Source organism: Hevea brasiliensis, chromosome 1 (assembly GCF_030052815.1).
Source record: "Hevea brasiliensis isolate MT/VB/25A 57/8 chromosome 1, ASM3005281v1, whole genome shotgun sequence".
NCBI classification, from domain to species: Eukaryota; Viridiplantae; Streptophyta; class Magnoliopsida; order Malpighiales; family Euphorbiaceae; genus Hevea; species Hevea brasiliensis.
This window is the reverse complement of record NC_079493.1, coordinates 121,547,964-121,565,917: the sequence shown is the minus strand read 5'-3', so window position 1 is coordinate 121,565,917 and position 17,954 is coordinate 121,547,964. Positions and strand designations below refer to the sequence as shown.

Below are 17,954 nucleotides of genomic sequence, written 5' to 3'. Positions count from 1 at the left end.
TTATAATCATTATAATTCCTATATAATTATACTAAGTATATCTAAGTGAGTATATATAATAAAATAAAGTTCAACGAGTGTAGAACTAACTAAATAACTTATTCATATTTCTACATGAAATATATATGATAATCCACTTATTTGTTATTCTTCTTTTATTATCTTTTTTTCTTGTTTTATAACTTTAATTTTCTTATTTTACATTAATAAAAAAAAATAAAGAGTTTTTCCGCTTATAAATTCCTCCAAAATTCGTTATAATTTTTAGTAAAAAAGGAAATTCCTGGGACATATATATATATATATATATATATATATATATATATATGCAAGACTCTATATTTTCTATGCATAGGTAAGAAAAGAACATGAAATTCATTTTATTTACCTTGCCAATTTTTTTTTTCATGGAAAAAAAATTCACTCTTTTTTCTTGTTGATAGAAGTTTCTTAATTAATAATCAAGAATATCGGTAAAAAAAAAAAAAGTTACCTACATGATTCGTTCTACAATTTACTCTTATGTCAAAAAAAAATCCATTCTTCGGATTTTTCCTTTGATTCCTATAAAAAAAAGACCTGCTCACCAGAAAAAAAAAGAATTAAATTAATTTAAATTTAATTAACTAATTTAATTAAGTTTAACTTTTAACTTTCTAACTTAAGGTTCTCCTTGATTTATGATTCAAAGGAAAGAAATTGTGGAGCTGAAGTAAATCATTCAGAACGCCCTTTAAAAGATTACGCGGTACGATTAGATCAAATAAGCCCTTATGGAATAAAAATTCGGCCGATTGCGAACATTTAGGTACTGTCTTATTCAATGTTTGTTCAATTACTCTTTTACCTGCAAACGCAATATAGACATTAGGTTCAGCAATAATGATATCCCCCAACATACCAAAACTAGCTGTCACCCCACCAGTCGTAGGAGATGTAAGGATTGATACATAAAATAACTTTTTATTTGATTGATAATCACATAATGCAGAAGATATTTTAGCCATTTGCATCAAGCTCAAACTTCCTTCTTGCATGCGTGCTCCTCCGGAAGCACACACTAAAATAAGAGGTAAAAATTTATTGGTAGCATATTCGATCAAACGAGTGATTTTCTCACCTACTATGGATCCCATACCACCCCCCATAAACTGAAAATCTATAACCCCAATTGCTACAGGAATGCCGTTTAGTTGACCTGTGCCTGTTTGAACAGCTTCAGTTAATCATGTCTTTCTTTGATAAGAATCAATACGATCTTTATAAGGTTCCTCTTCTGAATGAAATTCAATGGGATCCAGAGTTACCATGTCTTCATCCATAGGATCCCAAGTGCCTAGGTCAATCAAAAGTTCAATTCTATCTGAACTACTCATTTTCAAATGATATCCACATTGTTCACAAATATTCATTCTTAACTTAAAAAATTTCTTATAATTTAATCCATAACAATTTTTGCATTGAACCCACAAATGCTTGTATTTTTGAGTTATATCGAGATCATTAGAATTTTCTCTTATAATTAAATCGCTACCACTCGTGCTAGTTCTTAGACTGAAACTCTCGCTTTCACTACTATTTTCACTTTCCCCACAAATGTAACTATAAATGTAACTTTCGTTGTAATTGTTACTACCACTTAAAATATAACTATCAATACAGATTTAAGAGCGAAGATAACTGTCAATGCAACTATTGATGTAATTATTCCAACTATATTTAGTATCATACATATAATGATCATAGTGGGAGTCGCCACTCCTAAACCCATTATTCAGATAACTAGAATTCCAATAATTATAAAAAGAACTTTTTAGTTCACTCAGAAAAGAATGATCATTGTCAATCTCAAAAACTTTATTTTCAATATCAAAATATATGGAATAACTGTCTCTATTACTATCCCTAACTAAAAAAGTTTCATTTAGTCAGTGTCAGGGACATTCAAAATTTCATCGGCGCTGAAATTTTGAATGTCCCTGACACTGACTAAATGATCAACATTACTGTAACTAGAGCTGTCACTATTACTCCAACTATAGGTGTTTTTATCTGTATCATTTAGAATTGAGTCTTCACTTATACTGGTATTTTCAAGAAAACTGAAACTATCCATTGATTTACTTAGCCTACACCTGTATCCTAATTCCACATTGGATAAGATCGAATTGAACCGCCATTTTTCCATAAAACTTTCTTGTTGCTATTTACATTAAAATAAATAGATGAATAGTCATTCGATGAAAAAGCATTTAAATATTTCATTTCCTCTCAGAAGAAGTATATAAATCCAATCTCTAGGATTATTAACTAATAAGAATAAGGAGTGGGTATTAAAAAAAAATGATTCTCTTTTGCTTTTTTTTGTAAGAACCTGGAATATCGCTTCACTATATATGATATGGTTATGATGGAATCCGTTTTCAATTCTTTTTCAATTAGAATAAGTCTTAATATAAATAGAAAAGGAATTTGTCATGTTGTGTCAAATTCGCATAGAGAAAAGTAACATTTCTTTTCTCCTAAAAATAGGAAAAAAATATTTTTTTGTAAAATCTCGTCTATTAATAAGTTTCTATTCCAACGCGGAAGGAAAAGGACAACATACAGGATGGGTAGAAGAAGTTGTGATACTAGGCTCGATCCATGACCGAAACTAGGGAATATAAAAGAATACACCAATCCTATAGATCCTTAGGATTAATTGTGGATCCAAGATAACAATAGAAAGGTTTGACTTGCTTAGTCTTATATTTTGTCTTTAAAATCTTGTATATTTAGTTAAATATGTATCTATCAAAAATATATACAGTAGGATTCTTGTATTAGGATCTTTGTATTCGGCTCAATCCTTTTACTAAAAAAAAAAGATTGGGCCAAGTTTAATTGCAATTCAATTAAGAGAACGAACGTCAATTAGTGGGTTTCACCTTACAAAGTATCCACTGCTGCAAATTCAAATTTAATTTCCTTCCTTACTTCACAAGCAGTAGCTAGTTCAGGACTCCATTTGCTAGCCTCACGGATAATATCATTATCCTCACGAGCAAGATCACGTCCCTCATTACAAGCTTGTACACATGCTTCTAGAGCTACTCGATTAGCTACGGCACCTGGTGCATTTCCCCAAGGGTGCCCTAAAGTTCCTCCACTGAATTGTAGTACGGAATCATCTCCAAAGATCTCGGTCAAAGCAGGCATATGCCAAACGTGAATACCCCCTGAAGCTACAGGTATAACACCTGGTAGAGAGACCCAATCTTGAGTGAAACAAATACCACGGCTTCGATCTTTTTCAATAAAATCATCACACAGTAAATCAACAAAGCCCAAAGTAATGTCTCTTTCCCCTTCAAGTTTACCTACTATGGTACCAGCGTGAATATGATCTCCACCAGATAGACGTAAGGCCTTAGCTAGTACACGAAAATGCATACCATGATTCTTCTGTCTATCAATAATTGCATGCATTGCGCAGTGAATGTGAAGAAGTAAACCATTATCTCGGCAATAATGAGCCAAGCTAGTATTTGCAGTGAATCCCCCTGTTAAGTAGTCATGCATTATGATAGGAACTTCTAATTCTCTGGCAAATACAGCCCTTTTGATCATTTCTTCGCATGTACCTGCAGTAGCATTCAAATAATGTCCTTTGATTTCAACTGTTTCAGCCTGTGCTTTATAAATTGCTTTGGCACAAAATAAGAAACGGTCTCTCCAACGCATAAATGGTTGGGAGTTCACATTCTCATCGTCTTTGGTAAAATCAAGTCCACCAAGAAGACATTCATAAACTGCTCTACCGTAATTCTTAGCGGATAGCCCCAATTTTGGTTTAATAGTACAACCCAATAGGGGGGCGACCATACTTGTTCAATTTATCTCTCTCAACTTGGATGCCATGAGGCGGCCCTTGGAAAGTTTTAGAAAAAGCAGGAGGGATTCGCAAATCCTCCAGACATAGGGCGCGTAGGGCTTTGAACCGAAATACATTACCCACAATGGAAGTAAACATGTTAGTAATAGAACCTTCTTCAAAAAGGTCTAATGGGTAAGCTACATAAGCAATATATTGATTTTCTTTCCCAGGAACAGGCTCGATGCCGTAGCATCGTCCTTTATAACAATCAAGACTGGTAAGTCTATCGGTCCACACAGTTGTCCATGTACCAGTAGAAAATTCAGCAGCTACCACAGCTCCTGCTTCTTCAGGCGGAACTCTAGGTTGAGGAGTTACTCGGAATGCTGCCAAGATATCAGTATCTTTGGTTTGATACTCAGGAGTATAATAAGTCAATTTATAATCTTTAACACCAGCCTTGAATCCAACACTTGCTTTAGTCTCTGTTTGTGGTGACATAAGTCCCTCCCTACAACTCATGAATTAAGAATTCTCACAACAACAAGGTCTACTCGACATGAATTAAGAGTTAATGAAACCTTTCACAGGAATCTTTCAAAAAGTTATCAACCAATATTATCAACTAATCAGAATTTTATTATTAGACCATGGTATTTGATTCACCAAATACATCATTATTGTATACTCTTTCATATATATGGCGCAACCCAATCCTTGTTTTTCAAGTTTCTAATCCTTAACTTTTTTGAATCAAAATATCTAAATAATACGAAATTTTATCTTGACAGTGATATATGTTGTATATGTAAATCCGAGATGTGAAAATCTGCAGAATTCATCTATGAAAAAAAGAAAATAATAATAACTAGGCGTAAATCGATATGCTGAAATAAAATAAAAAAAGAAGGGCCCATGAGATAAAAATCATGAATCATAAATAGCGAATTCCATAGAAAATATGGATAGTATTATTATCTATAATGATAGACAAATGAAAGGCTTCAGGAAGCCTTTTTATTCATCCACTAGATATTTATATTTTATATTTTAAAAATGAGTTAGTTGAACTCACTCATTGAAATTGAAAATAAGTAAACAATTGAACTGGATTTTTTAGATGGTATCAACGAAATTGAGTACTAACTCCATTTTTTACTGAATTAATTGATCAACTTGTCGTCGAACATTTATTTTGGACTAAAAAAAAATTTTTTGACATATTTTTTTATTTTTATTTATTATTTTTATTATTATGGGAATAAATCTTACTACTTCTGGTCCGGGAGTTTCCGCGCTTGAAAAAAAGAACCTGGGGCGTATCGCTCAAATTATTGGGCTAGTGCTAGATGTAGCTTTTCCCCCGGGCAAAATGCCTAATATTTACAACGCTCTGGTAGTTAAGGGTCGAGATACTGCCGGTCAAGAAATTAATGTGACTTGTGAAGTACAAAAATTATTAGGAAATAATCAAGTTTGCGCTGTAGCTATGAGTGCTACAGATGATCGAACGAGAGGAACGGAAGTGATTGACACAGGAGCCCCTCTAAGTGTTCCAGTCGGTGGGGCAACTCTAGGACGAATTTTCAACGTGCTTGGAGAACCTGTTGACGATTTAGGTCCTGTAGATACTCGTGCAACATCCCCTATTCATAGATCTGCGCCTGCCTTTATACAGTTAGATACAAAATTATCTATTTTTGAAACAGAAATAAAAGTAGTAGATCTTTTAACCCCTTATCGCCGTGGAGGAAAAATCAGACTATTCGGGGGAGCTGGAGTGGGTAAAACAGTACTTATTATGGAATTAATCAATAACATTGCTAAAGCTCATGGGGGTGTATTCGTATTTGGCGGAGTAGGCGAACGTACTTGTGAAGGAAATGATCTTTACATGGAAATGAAAGAATTTGAAGTAATTAATGAAGAAAATATTGCAGAATCAAAAGTGGCTCTAGTCTATGGTCAGATGAATGAACCGCCGGTAACTCGTATGAGAGTTGGTTTGACTGCCCTAACTATGGCGGAATATTTTCAAGATGTTAATGAATAAGACGTACTTCTATTTATCGACAATATCTTCTGTTTCGTCCAAGCCGGATCCGAAGTATCCGCCTTATTGGGTAGAATGCCTTCCGTTGTGGGTTATCAACCTACCCTTAGTACCGAAATGGGCTCTTTACAAGAAAGAATTACTTCTACCAAAGAAGGGTCCATAACTTCTATTCAAGCAATTTATGTACCTGCGGACGATTTGGTGACCTGCTCTGCCACGACATTTGCACATTTAGATGCTACTACTGTACTATCAAGAGGATTAGCTGCTAAAGGTATCTATCCAGCAGTAGATCCTTTAGATTCAACGTCAACTATGCTCCAACCTCAGATCGTTGGTGAGGAACATTATGAAACTGCACAAAGAGTTAAGCAAACTTTACAACGTTACAAAAAACTTCAGGACATTATAGCTATCCTTGGGTTGGACGAATTATCCGAAGAGGATCGCTTAATTGTAGCAAGAGCACGAAAAATTGAACGTTTCTTATCACAATCCTTTTTCGTAGCAGAAGTATTTACCGGTTCTCCGGGGAAATATGTCGGCCTAGTAGAAACAATTAGAGGGTTTAAATTGATCCTTTCGGGAGAAGTAGATAGTCTCCCTGAGCAGGCCTTTTATTTGGTAGGTAATATTGATGAAGCTATTGCGAAGGCTACGAACTTAGAAATGGAGAACTTGAAGAAATGACCTTAAATCTTTATGTACTCACCCCGAATCGAATTGTTTGGGATTCAAGTCAAAGAAATCATTTTATCTACCAATAATGGACAAATTGGCGTATTATCAAACCATGCACCTATTGCCACAGCTGTCGATATCAGTATTTTGAGAATACGCCTTAATGACCAATGGTTAACGATAGCTCTAATGGGTGGTTTTGCTAGAATAGGCAATAATGAGATTACTGTTTTAGTAAATGATGCAGAGAATGGTAGTGACATTGATCCACAAGAAGCTCATCAAACTCTTGAAATAGCAGAAGCTAACTTGAGGAAAGCGGAAGGCAAGAGACAAATAATTGAGGCAAATCTAGCTCTCAGACGAGTTAGGGCACGAGTAGAGGCTATCAATGGAATTTCGTAACTATAACTAGTTGGTGCGTCCGAATAATCAAAAGAACTTCTGTATAAACAGAAATTCTGTTTATACACTTTTTTTTATTCTACCAATTGAATAGAATCATAATTAGAATCGGATTCTAATACAACAAAAATTTTTTCAATCCAAAAAATGAAATAGAATGGAACAAAAAAGATCAAAAATCAATAAAATTAAAATAAGGTGGGTAAAAAAACTTATTAGATAGCATTGATTCTGATATCTAATAAGTTCTACCTATTATTGCAAGTTCTACCTACTATTGGATTTGAACCAATGACTCTCGCCGTATGAAAGCGATACTCTATTGCTCATTTGGCATTACATCTGCAGAATTAAAACAACTTTTCTGAACAAAAACATCATTTTAAATGTTATTAAAAAAAATTATAAAAAAAATATTTTATTATTTTAGTATTTTTAGGATTAAAATTTATTAAATGTAATTTTAAATTATTTTTTTAATACTCTTTAATCAATATATTTAAAAAAGTAATTTTAATAGCAAAGTCAAATAGATCCTAAAGAATTAGCTTCCCATTTGAATAGGTATAACATCAAACTATTAGCAGCATTTGATTGTTCAACTGTAAAATATTACAATGTAGGAGAGTTAACCTAAATTGTGTGAAACACAAAATAATTTGGATTGGGTTTGAAAGTTGAAGCACAATGAAATGTTTATTTATCCTTTTTTATCTTTTTTGGGTTGATCAAAATCCTAGGATTCAAAAATTGACAAATGAGAAATTTTAAGTTAATTAAGATAAACAAATGGCAAAGCTATTTATACACCTGAAGAAAAGGTTATCAAGACAAAGCTTCATACGAACAAATGTTCTCAAATCCCATGTACTCGTGGTTTTCAATCTTCGCTATCATGTTTGCGATACCAACCCCACCTGTTTGGAATGAAAACAGAAAAATATTAATAAAAAAATAAAAATAAAAATAAACTCCAGTTCCAATCTCATCAAGAAAGCTTGAGTTTACAGGAAAACAAAAAAAAAAGCAGCAAATTATAATGACACATACCCAGTGATATTGCACTCACAAATATTGTGAATGAAAGAATGAAGATGATTATAGACGCTCTCCCGAATATACTGATAAGCTTTCTTACCACATGCTGCCCTACCAAGGCGGCGACAGTTGTGACAGCAGCAAAGTATAGTGCTGTGTAAAAGTAAAAAACAAAAAATTACAGATGCAATGAATTGTGAAAGCAGTAAATATTTTTCTGTGTTAACAGAAGTCATAATTCATGTTGTGGTAATACGCTCTTAAAAAAAGAATTGTTGAGTGGCTATATAGCTCACCATAAGGAACGGGAAAACGTTTCAACAGATAATACTCTATGACAGACATGGATGCAGAAAATGTCATGGCAAACGTAGCTGTGGCACTTGACACCTACATGAAAGCTTTCAAGAAATCAGATCAGCCATGGACTCAAGGATTTAAAGAATAATAAGTCATTTGATATCGATCGCCAATATTTTAAGTTCTTAACATGATAAATTCCAGATATCTCTTGAACTTGAATAGTCCTTCACTGAGTTGTGTAACTCATGTGAATCTGTATTCAGTAGTTTTCACCGAAGATCCTCTTTACAACCATCAAAGGCCCACTATTTCTTCTGTGAAAGAAGGAAATCTATTTCCTTCACTCCAAATGGACTTTCACAAGGCCATTCCACAATAGTCAACCATCAAACACCATTAATCATAACAATGAAACCTCTTAAGAGAAGTAATAAATGTACCTGCGGAGGGACTCCCAACTCCAGAAAAAGTGGTCCCAAAATGAATCCTCCACCAAGACCAAGCAACCCACCAACAATACCAGCCAATACTCCACAGCAACAATAAAGAACCAGCTGGTGTACTCTCCAATTTGTGTCTGCCTCTCCCTTTGATGCTATTTTCCTGTGTCCTTTGTACAAGCTAACCGCCTGATATGAAGAAACTCCAAGAGCAACTGGAATCTAAAAAGCAAGAAAAACAAGGTATCAGTTTGACACTCCAAAATTCACCAAGCTCGTAGCTCATTCTGACAGTGCCTTTTCCCAAAGCTCAATTGTTATTTTAGGGATACAATATTTAAATTGCCTCCCAAAAATAGAAGAATCATATAACTTCTTTATTCTCCGATGATCACATACCTGCAATAGATTGCAAAGCCAATATGCCACTGAACAAGTGGTTGTATTGTTCTGCAGCCAACAAGAAAAAGTTTTATCATTAGTCTAGAATTAAGGCCAAGACACATGTTCTTTTATAAAATAACCCTGGCATAGACTAAGACCTTGGTAATCTCCAATGTAAGGATAATCAACCAGACAGCAAAGAGAATTCCAAGTTCCTTCCATCGAACATTCTCAAGAACAGAAACCTGAAATGGTTATGGAAGTCGGTTCCAAAAACTGCAACTCATTTTTCTCAAAAGAAGAATATATTAATTGACAGGCAGATGGAACAAATCAATGCACTCACCTCTTCTCTTTTAGAATCCTTGGATCCTGGTTCTGCACCATTGATTGGGCCTCCAGGAAGAAGGCTGTATTCCGCTTCTTCACTACCATCACCTGATTAAAGAGCAAATTAGTCTGAAAGAAAGATATCTAAGATATCCAAGTTGCCAAAAGCATAAACGATAAAATTCAATATATCATTTAACAACTTACCATATGATGCCAATCGTCTAGCAGCCTCCTGAAGAATCAGAAATAAGTGAGATACAGTATTGGAGAAATTAACATGAACCATGATTTACTTATTTTATCTAAAATATTTCTCCACCTTTTTTATTATGGTTTCTTTTTTCCATGTTTCAACACCTTTGAAGAAAGCCTTAGTTGATGTGCCTGCAAACAATAGCAGATTAGCAAGGAGGGAATTTGTTATGAAATATTATATCCAATAAGTTTAAAAAATTAGTGTACCAAAAAATTTGCAAATTAGCAAATGCTACCAACTTATAGATTTAAAAGACTTTTAGTAGAATTTTTATTATCATATGGTTGTGAATTTAGGGTGAAAGTGAGAAATTACCACAATCTAACAACAGTAACATTATTTTAATTTCTATTGCCAATTTAAAGAATTGTTACCTAAGAAGAGAATAATTAGCAGAACTGTGATCATCCAGTCAGCAAAAATCACATTGAAAATAACACCAATGCTGATTCCCAGCACCAACATTGGTTGAAACAAGAGTGCCAAGTCATAGTCAATTATGGGCAAATCAAGTGTAGGATGCCTAAGCTTTAAATTGTAGTAAACTGTTGAAGCTGCTGCACCTGCGATCATACCTGAGCCAAAAAAAAAAAAAAAAAACACCAATCAATGGCCTTATGAGTCTTCTATAGAACAGTAAAGGTCAACTAGCAGACAAGGGTCCTCAGCATTGCAGGTATTTTAGAGCTAGACAAAAAAGAAAGCCATCCAAAATGCAAAAATTTTATATTTAACTTAAGTTGCCAAGCTTCCAAGAGTACATCTCTAAATGTTAAAAAACCAATCAAGCACTAACAACAGAAAATTGGGAAACAAGGCCAATAAAACAGACAGATGCACCCCATCATGATGTTAGCTGAAAGGACCTGAAAAGTCCTAGGGTGTAATAATTTCAAAATACTTGATCACAAATTTGAATCAAGTTGGAGATCTCTGGTGTATTGAGAGGTGGTTTTTTTTTTTGACCTTGTAAGCATCTTGAATCAGAAAGAAAACTAATATAAACAGACATCCACAACAGATAGGTAGAATGCTCTCACATTTTGATATTGCAGTTGATGATTTTGCGTCAAACCCAATAATCAAGGTGAGCATGGGAACAAAAATACCACCCCCACCAACACCTCCCACGCTCCCAAATGCTGCTCCAAAGAATCCAATTATGCTACCCACCACAATTTGCCAGCCGAATTTCATTTCCTGTGAATCCAGTGTCACAAATCATACTCATTATTATAAGCTACAATATCTTTAACAATAAACAAAAACGAGGGAGAAAAACAAGAGGATCTCAGCAAGTGTATTGCAGCGCATCACTTTACAGCATACGGTGACAAAAGAAATCTTCACAACATTTTTTTTAACCAATCACTTTTTGTGAGTTTTGTTTTTGAGCAACTGAAAACCATAACGAGAAAAAATAGTTGAATTAGGCCTAGTTCATTAAAGGTTTAGTGTCTCTGAGATCCCAAATAATAAAAATCAAGAATTTTAGACCTCATTTTGCTCGCTTCTCCTATATTTTCTAAGCAGCCAAACAGAAAAATAAGCAAGACAAAAATTAAAAAATAAATAAATAAAACAAAAAACCCCCACAAAAAAGGACCAATGATTTAGCAGTGGACTTACAGGCCAAACATGTGTATAACCCAATTGACCTTTTTGCCCCAGAAAACTGAGTAGTCTCTTCGTGAAACCAGTTTCAACCTCCTCACCCTCATTGTCACGTGAACCTTCCTGTTTCAATCTTGCCTCTGCTATAATAATCATGGATGCTACAAAAAGAAAACAGATACAAATTGCTCCAACCGACCTCAGACTCAAACCAATCCATTGTGATCCAAACCGAGCCATCAAAACTCGTTCCCTTCTCTCTCTCTCTCTCAGTACCAGAGTATCTCAAAAATTTGAGGTCAAACGCAGAAGTGAATAACTCTCAAACTGAAAATGATCCAGTTGCTGGCTAGAGGGGTCTTCTCATTATGAGTACTTGCAGAAAATGAGAGGACACCCTGCCCCTGGCCCCTGGGAGCTATTTAAGTTAAAAAAACAAGAATGGGCTAAAACTGAAACTATAAGAAATTCAGAGACTCATCAATAATCAGAGACGCCACGAGGACAAGGCCTCATTTTATAGGAATCCACATATCAACTACACCAGGATCGTTTACTTCACTCCTCTTGTGGCTGCTATGATCTGCGGTGCCGGTAGGTGCCACCTCATTCGCTCTTCTCTCTCTCTCTCTCTCTCTCTCTCTCTCTCGTTTTTTGGGTTGGTTTAGTATTTGTCTTATTTTTCTTTCGTTTTCTTGCTCTTTGTTACACCCTCTCTACCTGTTACCTGACTTGCCTGCCCTAAGCACCACTGTATCAGTGGCTTTGTCTGCATCTGTTCCTCTCTTTCCTTTCGTTTGTTTGATTTCTATTTGACCATATAATTTTTCCATAATCAGAATTTATATTTAATATTATTTAAATTTTATATTTAAATATGATTGACCGAGTAACAAGTAAATTTTATTTGAGAGGAGTGAAAGAAAGTAAGATAAAGGATTTTTAAAATAAAATAAAATATTTTAATATTATATTATTTGTAAAAAAAGTCAAATAAATGATAATTTATTAGTTTTATGTTATTTAGATTGAAAGTAGGGTAAAAAATGATTGATAACGATTAATATTTGATTTATAAAATTTTTTTAATATTTTAATTTAAGTTTTATTAGATAATATTAATTATTTTAATAATTATTAATTATTTTAATAAATATCAATTATTTTATTAATTATTTATAATTAGATATTATTTATTAGTGATTAATTATTTATATAGTGATTTAAAATAGAAGTGTTCAGTAAAAATAATTATTAAATTAATTATTAAATATAAAAATAATTGTATTATCTTGTTAATACTGATTAAAATATTTTTTCAATCTCTAAAAATTATGAAGTTCTCCGAATCTCTAAAAATTATTATAAATACTATGTAATCAAATAATATAAATATGAGAAATAATACTTTGACTATGATCAAAATACTAAATATTACCTTAAAAATTATTATCGAACAAAATCATTACTTAATGAAATTTGCTCTCAAGAGACTCAACATTTCAAGGGACTATTTAGTCCACAATTTTTTTAATTCAATTCTAATTTTAATTTTAATTATTTAAACATATTTCATAGTGTTAGAAATCATTCCAACAATACTTATACAAAGTTATTAGTAGTACTGAAATAAATGAATATTTAAATATTAAATAATAAAAAAAATAGTTTCATAATATAAGAAAAAATAATTTATGTGTTTGTGCAAGTTGAGATTGTGAAATTATATAATAGAATTATAATTTCACATAGAATAATCTATATAAATTGATAATTTAATATTATTTTGATATATATGGTTAGTAATGAACCTAATAAAATTAAAATTCCACATTTATAGTCTAATAATGTATTTTTTATCTATAAATAAAATAATTATTTTTTCTTTTTCTTTTAATGATGGTTATTTTCTAAAATTTAAATAACGTTATTTATTTTTTTTTCAATTTCTTTTTCATTTGTCATTTACCTAAATTAATTTAATTAAGCCCTAATTAACATTAATCAAGTAAAATTAAAATATAATAAAATTAAAGTAAGATGAGTTAATTGCACAATCTCGATAGTTCTGAATTTTTTATTTTTTTTTTTCACTTCTCTTAAAATTTTAGCATTAAATTACGGATCTGTAATATAATTTCCCGAATTGGTGGCTGATTCTTAGGGAGTGCACGTCATTCATAATGTGCCATTGGCTGTTGGGCATGTTTTCTTTTCTAAACTTGGTGGCAGTAAATTAATAATATTAATTCTTTGACAAATAATAGTAATATAATCTCATGTCATTGAAATCTATTATATAATTAATTTTATTATTATTTAAATATAATTCATTTAAATTTTTTTAGGGATTGTTTGGTATGAGCTCAATAAATGGCAATTGTTAATTTTATAATTTTTAATTTTCATTAATATTATTTAAATATTTAAAAGAGAATAAGTAATGAAAAGAGAAAAAAAAAATTATTTCTTTAATGGTTAATGATGAATAGACGTGTAAATAAGTGATGAAAAGAGAAAAAATAATTATGATTTATTATTTAATGGTAAATAGGAGAGAGAAATAATAGAAAAAATTTGAAAATAAATAATGTGGAATACCAATAATATGTTAAATGTTAAAATTAACTGTTACTAGAGATGGTGGCTAACATTTCTCCTGTCTCAATAATTCAAGAAGTTATAAATTTAAATATTTTTTAATAATTTTGAAATATCACAATTCTTTTTTATATAATCTTAATTTTTGTAAATTTTTAATTTTTTTATTTAATTGATTCTAAACATTTCATAAGTTTTCAAATATTTTATTAAAATATCAAAGTTAAAAGTGATAGATCCAATGCTTTCTATGATAGTTTTATTAATTTATCAATGATGATACAGCTAGCTCACAAACTTATTTAAAATAATAATAATAATAATAATAATAATAATAATAATAAAACTCCACTTGTAATTTGTCTTTTGTTAATTAGTACATAATCTGGACCAGCTACTAACTGGGTCAGTCTCTGTGCCAGCCCAAATCCATAGGCTAATTTACTGACCTAGATTACAACAAAAGATGAATAATTTTTTTAATAAAGAATAATTATATTGTTGTTAATTCATACACTCTAATTAAATAAAATAATTTCAGTTGAATTCTTATCTTTATTTAGATCCTATAATTGAGAAACTATATATCTTTCTGGCCAGCCTTAGCAAAGAATGTTAGTTGTAAGGTCACTGCACCTTCAATCTGGTTAACATCTACACATTAAGTTGACTAGCCTATTTTTATATAGGAAAAATTATTATATTTTAACAAAATTACTTATTTAATTTTTATTAAATTATTTAGTCTTTTTACTAAATTTTTCATTAATAATATCGATCAAACTATTATTTAATTAGAGAAACTAATTAATTAATTTATATATTTTAAAAAGTATTACTATTTAGTCTTTCTAATTTAATAATACTAATTAATTGATTCCTGTATTATGAAAAATATAATATTTCAAAAAATATATTCTTAAATAAAAATAAAAATATTACTATGTGGATACTAAATCTGTATTTAATTTTTTTTAATTATTCAAGTATTTTTTATTTAATTTCTTGAATATTATTTTTATATTTTCTTCATTGAAAATTAATTTTCTTGATTAGTTAAAATCTAGGGAACTAATTAATTTTTTGGATAGACAACTTATACTATTTTTATTGAAATATGAATAGAGATAATGAGAGGGAGAATGATGTGGGTGCAAATAAGAAAAATACATGAGGGGAGAAAAATAAATGAGAGTAAAAGAGAAATAATGGGAGAGGATTAGATTAGATTATGTATAAGAAATAATTATGGAATTAAATATTTAATGGAACTAAATTATAAGAACTAACTAATTAGTTTAACTAAATAGAGAGATTAAATAGTAGTTTGATCAGCATTAACTAATGAAAAAATTGAAAGATTGACTAAACAGTTTAATAAAATTAAAAGATAAAGATTAAATAATATATTTTTTTAAAATATAAAGATTAAATAATTAATTATATTAAAATATAGAAATTAAATAGTAATTTTCTCTTTTATATATAAAAAAGTTCTTGGTACATAAAAAATTTTAAAATTAAAGAGCTAATAAGATTTTATGTTTTTATCTTGGTATAATAGGAAATTCAAATTTTTTACAAAATTAAAATTTAATTCGATTATTTATAATTTTTATTATTTAGATTAAATGAAGTAAATTGATTGCAATTTATCCAATTAATTAAAATTTAAGTTTTTATTTTATTTAATTTACTAAATTAACCTTACAATTATTAACTTATCATTTTTATTGATAAAAATGAATTAAAATTTTATTTTTAATTTTAATGAATTGAATAAAATTAATTAAAAATAAAATTAATGAATTGAATTCTACGTAATTTCATTAACACTTTATGTAGAATAAATCATTTGTAAAAAAAATTTAATTGATTTTTCACAAAATCATCATATTTGATTTATATTTTTTTAATTAATTTTTTTAAATTAAAAAAAGTTAAAAATTTTCATTTTAAACAGACATAAAGAAATAATTTAAAATTTTCAAATACAGTAAAAGAATTAACTTTTTCTATCATTCAATCATTTATTTTTATGTTATAATTAAGATAAATATTCAATTATTGAGTTTCTGATTTAATAATGTTGGGCTATAAAATCTTATAAAAAAAAAGACATTTACACAATCTGATTTGACTGTTAGGTGGAGAGCAGAGCATAAATAAATAAATAAATAAATAAATATATATATATATATATATATATATATATATATATATATATATATATATATATATTGTAAAGAAGTGTAAGAAACTTATTAGATTTGGTCAGTTTACCTAACTAGAAGTTAGAAATTTTTATTTAATTTAAATGAATTTTATTATAACATGCTTCATGAGTTATATCAAACTATTATTTAATTATTTTTTAGATCTTTGCATTAATTTTGGGATTATGAATTCTATTAGATGAGAAAACATTATTCTATAATTTTTTAGCTGAAAAGGATAGACTTAAAATTAATAAAATAAAATAAAATATCAAAAAACTTAAAATCACATGGTGTTGATTGATCATATGGTATATATCAATGATGGTTAAATATATATGGTAAAATAAGAGGAAAAACTTATTATTTTTTTTTTCATTCAGGCTGCTTAATAAAGAGTTTAATTTTATGATAATTAAATCTCAATTTTATAATTAATATATAATGATACTGTATTTAATTAACCCCATATATGTGTAAGAAGTGGTCCATTGGCCCCTCATGTGTTGTATGAAAGATGCATATATGTATCTAAAAATATTCAATAATTAAGAATGTTAGGTACACAATGTGTTTCAATCCCTTGAATTATATCAATTTGGACCTATTTGACAAGAGATTTTTCCATCCACACACTATTTCATCATGAACTTAATAATAGCATATATATATATATATAAACTGAAATAATATATTAATAATTTATCGTCTAACTTAATTTAATATTGTAATTGAAAGCATATCTCTCATTTAGCAAGTTTAGATTTGAGTTGTCACTCATCTAATTCCTTCATTAAAAGAAAATTTATAATTTACCTCATATAATTTAATATTTTACTAAAACTTAAAAAAAATAATAAAAAAGAAATAACCTAATAAAAGAAAGAAAATAATAGTGTGTATGTACTTTCCTTATATGGTGATGTCACGACCTAACTTATGGGCTGAACCGGTACTAAGACTTGAGCCAGTCTAAAGCCCTCGAGACCCGTAGTAAGCCTAACTATTCCTTAACCCAATCATAAATCCAATTTCAAGAAATCAACCGGACAAAGTCAGGTAATAATATGAACCATACAACATGGAGTTTTTGACTTGCCCAACCTGTAAACACAATATATAACAATTTGGGTAGCTCAGCTCACCCTTCACATACTTATCATGTCATAAATCAAATGAGAGCTCAGCTCCCTCATTCAATCCAATCACACTCACACATACAGCATTTAATGTTCTTACAAATTCAACATAATATTATATTACAGTCCCAAATTGATTAAAATACTCATAACACATATAGAGTTTAGAATTTTAGCTAAATTATATAAAATACATTAGATATTACTAATTGACCTGCGAAGAAGAGGAGCAGGTTAGTCACAATAAGTAATCCTCCTGTAGCATGGAAAAACAAAGTGAACAGGAGTGAGCGTTTGACTCAGAGAGTAAAATATCAATTTTAACTACAATTTCTATAGCTACCTAGAGTTAATGCATCCTAAGGAGTAGAATGTAACACCATTGAAATTTTTATACATATCACATCATAAACAGCAAAAAGGCAATTTGGAGCACTCACACACCCAATAATATTCAAACAGTACATATATGGGAGCTGATCCCCTATACAGCTCCCTTAATCCAACTTCTGCCGGCAAGTGTCTCTTAAACCGGACTTTCGCTTGATAAACCAAATGTGGGGGCCAGCGAGATCATTTCGAGCCGTGCCTACCCCTACTTATTCATAAAGAACAGAGTCCCAGCGAGT

The 17,954-nt window shown here is 30.3% G+C and overlaps 2 protein-coding genes and 3 pseudogenes across 2 annotated transcripts; 2 read left to right on the top strand and 3 right to left on the bottom strand.

Annotated features, from left to right (window-relative positions):
• Positions 1 to 656: 656 nt before the first annotated feature.
• On the bottom strand, positions 657 to 2,116 carry LOC131183825 (acetyl-coenzyme A carboxylase carboxyl transferase subunit beta, chloroplastic-like; annotated as a pseudogene).
• Positions 2,117 to 2,776: 660 nt separating this feature from the next.
• On the bottom strand, positions 2,777 to 4,965 carry LOC131181504 (ribulose bisphosphate carboxylase large chain-like; annotated as a pseudogene).
• Positions 4,966 to 5,114: 149 nt separating this feature from the next.
• LOC131181503 (ATP synthase subunit beta, chloroplastic-like) lies at positions 5,115 to 6,605 on the top strand (annotated as a pseudogene).
• A 12-nt stretch (positions 6,606 to 6,617) lies between these two features.
• On the top strand, positions 6,618 to 7,001 carry LOC131183824 (ATP synthase epsilon chain, chloroplastic-like). Its single transcript, XM_058154538.1, has one exon. It carries the CDS (start codon positions 6,618 to 6,620, stop codon positions 6,999 to 7,001), a length of 384 nt encoding a protein of 127 aa, XP_058010521.1.
• A 567-nt stretch (positions 7,002 to 7,568) lies between these two features.
• On the bottom strand, positions 7,569 to 12,092 carry LOC110645950 (sulfite exporter TauE/SafE family protein 3). The gene is made up of 12 exons (XM_058149926.1): positions 11,385 to 12,092; positions 10,796 to 10,955; positions 10,130 to 10,330; positions 9,819 to 9,883; positions 9,704 to 9,731; positions 9,513 to 9,604; positions 9,325 to 9,411; positions 9,182 to 9,232; positions 8,783 to 9,004; positions 8,336 to 8,429; positions 8,052 to 8,192; positions 7,569 to 7,918 (listed from the first exon to the last, which is right to left on the bottom strand). The coding sequence occupies exons 1-12, from the start codon at positions 11,607 to 11,609 to the stop codon at positions 7,827 to 7,829; spliced, it is 1,458 nt and encodes a 485-aa protein (XP_058005909.1). The 5' UTR covers positions 11,610 to 12,092; the 3' UTR covers positions 7,569 to 7,826.
• Positions 12,093 to 17,954: the final 5,862 nt, after the last annotated feature.